A 7722-nucleotide genomic window follows, 5' to 3' on the forward strand; every position below is an offset into this window, starting at 1 on the left:
AAATATATTATTTAAAGTATTATTAGTCTTTTATTTTAAACCTTCAGCACCACACATCAGTTTTTTCTCTGCTAAGGCTAGAAACTTTGTTCTATAACCTCACTTTTCCTGCTTAGCTTTCTGTGTATTTCATCTCTTTCAAAACATCAACTATTTTTGAGAATAAAGAGTAGGAAGAATTGTAGGTAAAAGCGGTGAGAGGACCAGAGCTCCTACTTGAAATTCCTGTCTTCTCTAAGAAATTCTCTACTTGTCTGTGCAGTTTTCTACTGTAATGGCATAACATGAGTGAAGCCCACTGCTAGGTTGTGATGCTAAGAAAGCTATTACTTTTACTGACTCCTGAGTCTCATCACAAGGGTTGATATGTTCTCTATCAGCTCTTTCATTAGGTGGTGTTTATCTGATGAGTGTTACGGACTATGTCTTTAATCATGAGAACTAATGAGAATAAACTCTGAACATTGCAACTTGTTTTAAGGATCAGTTGGGATTAAAAACTTTGTTCATAGTCCAGCTTTTCAACTAAACAAAGTCCTGTCTCGCTTAAATTGCTAATGCTGGTACAGAAACCAGGTAAGTAACAAAATGTAGCACCTGGAAAGAGATTTTCTTTCTTCTTAATTTTGGGAGCTACATAGAAAAGGTCATCCAAGTGCTTTGTTAGCCAATATGCAAGGTAATCCACTGTATTCTTTTAAATTTGCAGCTATCTTTATGTAATTAGATTGCTGCTCAAATCTAAATAGCACAGCTTACTACTGCGACGTAGGATTGAGTATGATGTTATTCTGGTTACAATACATCATAGCCACAAGTGTTACAAATGCACTTCAATGTGCTAGTTATTGAGTTGTGTCCTTTAAAGGCTTTTTTTTTCTCCACAATCTCTGCAGAAGGAGCAGGACATCAAAGAACTGAAGTTAACCATTGTGGAGTGTTCTTCAATAATAGAGGTACGGAACTGAGTTTAGTTTTTGACTGTGCAAGGAGAGTGCATGCATATCCTTTGCTTATTTTGCATGACAAACTAATGCTCTAACCATATCTGATGTATGTTTTAGGCTTTGCGGGCAGAAAAGAATAAGCTGCTGGAGAGCATGCAACACATGCAGCAAGAGCTGATCTCGTAAGTATTGCAAACAAGTCCCAGGAAATCCAGTTTGTCAAAAGTCAAAAAAAGCTCATGCATTTTACTTATTTTTTTTTTTTTTTTCTTGCTTCTTGTAGAAATGGGTTGAATTTCCCATTGTCGTGTAAATTTAACAGTAATATTCCTGAAGGCATGAATTCACTGCACTGTGAACTGGAACTTGCTCAGTCTTGTGAGGTATGAATCAAATATTTGTTGAATACCATTCCAGTTGTCTTGCATCAGTTGGGAAGGACAAAGTTCATTCCCTGTAGATCATTAGATAGCCTTGGAATTCAAAGTCGTTAATCCTCCTATGCAAGCATAGAATGTGAAGGTTACATTATTGTCCCAAGTATGTTGGAGAAAGTACAAAGAAAAGCAAACGAAACACTTGGAGATCTAAAAACATGAGACTTTAAAAGTAAATCTGGAAGAGCTAGGGTCATGAATGTAGCTGGCAGACTGATAGGGGAAGACATGAGTTTTCAAATATATAAAGGCTAATATGCTGCAAAAAGCAACAATCCGTTTTCTTCTTGTACTGCCTACATGAGATATGAACAATGATTTTCAATTGCAGGAGGGGAAACTTCTTTTTCCTTGAGATCTAATGTACTGAAAAGGAAAATTAAGCATTAGAGTAATCACCTTGGCAAGGCTGTAGAGTCTTCACCTAATTTATTCTTTAGGAACTCTGATAAGCATCTGCCTGTAGGTACCATTCCCTTGTTCCTCAGCAGATACAATGGAGACTGACCTTTGCGGGGGCATCACTCCCCCAACAAGGTCTTTGGATAATAACCCAGAGAAGGACAGGGGAGGCATCCTTCTGAGTCTGGCACAGGCTGACACAATCTTAGTACTGCAGTTGAGCCTGTCAGTTTGGAGTTGTAGTGTCCCCCATGTCCTCTGCAGAACACCTGGCATGTGGTTTGGTGACTTCTGGGAACTGAACTTTTGATCAGACAAATTTCACATAACACTGGAAGTTTGGTCTCCAATTTATTGTTCTTGGAGCTTTCCAGCATTCCAATGGAGAAGTACTGAAAAAAAAAAACCCAAAACTAATTCATATGTACATTATGGTTTTGGTTCAGATTTTTATCTGAGCTATTCTGTGCCCATTTCCCTAAAGATATTCCATGGAGTCCCATCCTTCCCTACAGTGTTGTCTTCCCTTCAGGTGCAAGCTGTGTAGCAGAGCTGATATCCAATATATGCTACTGCAGTGATTTTTCTTGTAAGACTTCCCTGTGCTTTTGCATGTGGTGCATTTGCCACATGAAAAGAAAAAAATCTACTAATGGACTAAAACTAAAGGCCTGAAAAAGAGGTGTACTTGGCTATGCAGCTCCATTTCAAAAGTAATGTGTTGTTCCCTATTGTAGCTCCCCACAGCCCCAGTGAGTCATTGTGTTTACCTCTCAGATGTTGCAATGAGACACAATTCCAGCAAATCACCCGTAAAGCAAGTAAGGGCTCAGCTTGTTCATCACTTGGTGAAGCCTCTTTTGAATAAAGATAACTAATTATCGACTTCCTCTTGCCTACTCCTGGTGGAAAAATTTACATTGGATCACTCAGCGGCTTGGCTGGCTTGCGTTTTTTTAAATCCCCATGACATGAAAAGCTTTTACAAGTTTCAAGTTTCAGTAGCTCTGACCTTCTGGTAAATACAACACAGGGATACTTCAGAGAAGTCTAAATGTCACTGATGCTGGTTTGTAATAAGGAGATGTCAAAATAAGCTAGCTGGCTCTTCTATCTCTTCAAAGATTACCAAGACTGAATGGACATCCCTGGATGAAACACTGGACCGTGAAGTGCTGGTTTTACTTCAGGGACCTGAATATGGGGGAGAAAAATTTAAGGCTATCATGCAAAACCTGGTCAGTGGCAGAGCTCATGAGAATAAGGATATGGTCTTCTATCAGACTTTTAACTGGGATTTCTCCAAGCACTGATAATTGGATCATGTTTACTTCTTTTGAAAAAATAAGAATAGCAGCTTTGGGAGTGGAGGTGGGGCATACTCACTCTAACTGTGTCACTTGGCACCTACGCTAACACTGTCACTTATAACCTGGATAATTCTGGGCAGCGTTTTGTCAGACTAGTACTAGAAGTGTCACTAATGTCACAGTTTGGTGTTTGTATGGTTGAGTTGGTTTTTTTCTTGGGGAGGAGGGTGGTTGGTTTGTTGTTGTTTTGGCGTTTTGTTTGTTTGATTTGGTTTTTTGGGTTTTTTTTTTTTTTGTTTTTTCAGCAAGAGGAAGCCTCTGAAGCAGAGGAGCTGATAATGGCTTCTTTACAATGGGTAAAAGATTCTAACGTGAACATGGAACATGCTTGGGAAAGAAAACTTGTGGTAAGCAACTGTTTTTTCTCTAAAGCTATTTTATGAAATAATGGGGCTGTGCAAAACTTGAGGTGGGTATCTCACTGCTGCATGCTATGTATATTAATTACTTGAGATCATAGCAGTATGTTTGGGGGTTGGAGGTGGCTGTATGGAGAGAAATAGCTTTTGTAACTTTTTATTTTTTTCTTGAGGAGGAGGAAGGGGATGATTGCTTTTCACTTAAATACTGTGCTTTTCCTGTCTTGTCTTGTGCAAGAGCTCACTTCATTAAAACTATTCTTGAAGGAAAGGGTAGATGAAGCAAGTTGATTTGAGGAGGAAAATGAGGTCAGATGGCAATGCTGTACTGTGTGAGCTAAGAAGCTTTTCTGCCCACTACATGCTTCTCTGTGCCTTGAACACCTCTTTTCCACTGTGCTCTGAATCTGACTACAGTAGAAGACGGTTTCACCATCGAGGATGGAGGTGGCTTTATATCCAGATTTCCAAATCAAAATCTTCATAGCATTTGCTTTCTTTTGAAAGGCAGAGAATTCTTCTTTTTCTGGACACACTCCACAGGAAAAGCTCCCACAAAACCATCTTTTACAACTTAATCTAATGTATTTTTACTTATCTCTCGTGAGGCTTCAAAGTAAAGACTTTCACTCAAGGTAACTGGCAAAAATAACTTCCCTGTGTGAGAGCAGCAGTCTGCAGGCACAGCTCAACTCTTGGTATTGTTCTCTCCTTCCCTCCCATGTAACAGCACAGGTTCTGAAATTTTCATCTTACCGGATGAAGCCTTTTCTCTAACCAGCCTCTTCTTGCTAATCTGTTGTTAGGAACACTGCTATGGAAAACTCCACCAAACTGTATATTAATGCTGTCTTTCAGCTCCTTAATACATGCAAAAACTCACTTCATCCCACTTGGGTAACAGCAGGTGGCATCACAGTATGTGCTGCTTTAAGCTGTTAGCTTTTAAGCAGAAAGCTACCCTTTTCCTCTAGTGTTGCAAAACGCTGTAGCTGGCCCTCTTCGTCTTTCCTGGGCAGGTGTGAGCAATCATTGGAGCCATTCAGGCCTGCAGCCAGCTTTTTTAGTTTGTGGGGGTTTTTTGTTGTTTTGTTTGTTTGTTTGTTTGTTTTTGTTTTTTGGGGTTTTTTTGTGGGTTTTTTTTGTTGTTTTTTTGTTTGGGTTTTTTTTTTTTTTTTTTTTTATATTTTTTATGGGAATCTTGAAAGCTTCCCTTTGGAGAAAGTGCAAGCGTCTTGTAGACTCTAGGAAACTTCTGGCTCATGCATTGCTGTAGCTTTTAGGTCTTGAATAAAAACTTCCTCCTTCAAAGCTGTCACAGCTGAAAAGCGCTTGTTAACTTACCATGCATGTTGGGATCGTATTCCTGTTAAACATGTGAAGCTAACAACTTCTGGTGTGGTGGGTGTTAGAGTTGATCATGGCAAATGAATCCTGTTCTGTCTCCTAGATAGTGATGCATTTGGAAACTACATTAACAGAGGATCAAAGAACAAGATTCTTTAGAAATAAAAGGGCCCATCTTTCTGAGACTTGTAGGGATGGGAAGTGACTTCACATCAAAGGCACTGTCTTCACCTAGCTAGATCAAGCCAGATGTATGGAAAATATGATAGATGGAGCTGAACGACAGTAGATCTAAAAAAGGAAGATTCAAAGTAGTTTCTTCTAGCCTTAGAGAGAGTTTCTGTAGACAAACAAATTAAACCTTGGACTATGTGTTCCCATTTAAAGCATAAACACTTCCCAACCATTTCCTGTGAAACATTATGGACATGTTCTGCTGGGGTTTAATGTTTTTAAGCATGTCTAAAGTTCTATGTCTATTATTCATGGACTAAATTTTAAGTGTGCCTGTGTTTTTGTGCATATATATGTAAGCATATATAGATGGTGTCAGTAAACACTATTTCACCCTTCCCCTGCTGGATGATAACACTGTGTCACATGTGCCCTGCTAAGCCTATGACGCTTATGTGTCAAAACCATGTTATTTCTAAGAGTGAGTGCTGCCTGCCTTGGCTGAGAAACTGGTCTTCAGGATGTGGGTGTTTGCATATGGTCACATTCCATGTCATCCTAGTAAATCTATCTAGCTCAGGCAGTTGGGGTTCTTGGTAGTGTGACACTTGATGGACTTTTTTTTGTTTTGAAGCTCATGAATGACTTTAGGTTCTAACATTATCTAGAACATAGATAATGTAGCCCACGTTTCTAGAATTCATGTTTTCCCCATTGAACCAATGTAAAATCCCAGAAATAAGAACCACATTCTTACCTCACCTTTGCTAGACTCTCATTAAGTGTTCTTTATAACTCTCTATTTTATACGTTCAGTTGAACAAGGTCAGACAAAGAGGACTGGATCCTTTGTTCTCAGTACTTTATACTGCAAGTCAGTTTAGAGAAATAGAGAGGATTCTATGTTACTTAACACCTCATTACTACCCTCTTCTCATTTTTTTTCCTACAAATCAAAGGCAAAACCGAAAGCCCTCATCACAGGGTAATCTCTTGGACATTTTTCATCTGCTAGATATGTGCTTAAACTGAAATATGCATTTACTATTGTTTGGTTGGGTTTTATTTTGCTGTAATACAGCTGGAATTGGTGCCAGGGGGCTTAGTTGTACTTTGAGGAAATGGCCACAGAAGTCTAGATTACCCATGTTAGTGCCTCCTGCAAGATAGTCATTATTAAAACTTCACTTGTGAAATATGTTTTCCGTTGCTGTATCTGCACATCTTGTGATAGAGTTTTTCTGGGGTAAGTTGTTAAGACTGCCTCATGTACCATGTAATCTCCTGCCACGCTTACCATAAATACTTGCTAACTGTATATTTGTTTTACAAGGGACAAAGAGGAAGAGGAGTATCTATGTACCCTAGATCTACCTAGAAAGAGAGGTTGAGAATAGCTTTTGATTTAAAGTAAGCTTGTGAAAAAAGCAGAAGCCATTTGTTAAATTGAACTAGCATACTGAAGGTGTACATTTTCTTGTGCAAACCTACCAGTGCTCCATCTTAAAGTCTTAAAGTACTAAAACCTGTCAGGAGTCTAGGCTGTCTATCCCCACATCCCATCATATCCAGGAGTTAGAAGGCATGGGTTTGAAGTTTAGGTAGCTTTTTTAACCTATTAGACTGCATAAAACACTTTTGTACAACACAAACGCTCATTTCTCTTTTATAATTTCTTCCTTATTAACATGTATTTTTCCTTACCTCTCCTTATTCCCCCCTCCCCCAACTAGATGTTGTGTGAGCAAATTGCAAAATATTGTCAGTCATCCTCCTTCTTTACTGCTGATAGTGTTGGATGTAGCTGATGATATTAAATGGTGAAGCAGAGAAATCAATTCTTATCTCACCATGGCTCTGGTTTACTCCCTGTCTCTACTCCACATCTAACCACATGGCAACTCGGTTTCAAAATTCCACAGTTCCTCAAGCAAGAACTAGGAGAAAAAAGACACCTTTGGGTCCAGAAACTTCATCTCCTGGAAAAATACAAAGAATCCCTAGATAAGGATTTTATTAGAATGGCAGGCAACCTGAGGAGAACTAAGACAGAGCAACTTCATCTAAGGAAAGAGCTTTCTGCCAGGTAACCCTTCAAAGCAGTATATCTTTCTGTTTTCAGTTTGTTGTTGTTTGCCTAGTTCTTTGGGGGCTGGGGATGGTTTTAGGTTAGGTTTTTTTGTCTTGTGGAACAAAGTTTAACAAATTCTGAAGACATTTCACAGAGGAAATTATGTGATGTTCTGGGGAGCTGATCTCATTCTAGCATAACATTTACACTATGTGGGAGTTACGGTTTATGTATGAGCTAACACATGATCTTGGTGATGTCTTTGAAAACACCAGGGAGACCACAGACTGAGCAGTTAAAGCAAGAGGGCACTGCCTATCTAGCAGGTGCCACTATTAAATAAACTGCTGGTTTTTGTGTGAAGCATAAGACCTGTAAAATGTATGTCTGCAGGTGTTATTGTGTTGGGAGACAATTGCTAGGTCAGACGATGTAACATTTCAGTTTATTAAGGGTATGGCTTCAATAGTGATCTCATTAAATATGAAAATGTAACTTTAAATTTTAGTTTATTGTCACATGGCTCCTGCTATGAGTTCTGATGTTGCAAGTATGGCAGCAAAAGACAGCAGGGGTAAAACTCTGCCTGCTCACCCCCCCTCCTCTCCTCAGACG

The 7722-nt window shown here is 39.1% G+C and overlaps 1 protein-coding gene across 1 annotated transcript in view; it reads left to right on the forward strand.

Moving 5' to 3' along the window:
- Window positions 1-896: 896 nt before the first annotated feature.
- Window positions 897-7722, forward strand: part of LRMP (lymphoid-restricted membrane protein) — a gene marked incomplete at its 5' end in the record, with an annotated part of 29327 nt that continues 22501 nt past the window's right edge. Inside the window, 2 exons of the mRNA XM_010014689.1 lie at window positions 897-956; window positions 1065-1129. Coding sequence (XP_010012991.1) covers window positions 897-956; window positions 1065-1129 — 125 coding nt within the window. The remainder of the gene's footprint in view (window positions 957-1064; window positions 1130-7722) is intronic.

The sequence above is a fragment of the Nestor notabilis genome, unplaced genomic scaffold (assembly GCF_000696875.1).
Source record: "Nestor notabilis isolate BGI_N333 unplaced genomic scaffold, ASM69687v1 scaffold5000, whole genome shotgun sequence".
In the NCBI taxonomy this organism is placed as follows: Eukaryota; Metazoa; Chordata; class Aves; order Psittaciformes; family Psittacidae; genus Nestor; species Nestor notabilis.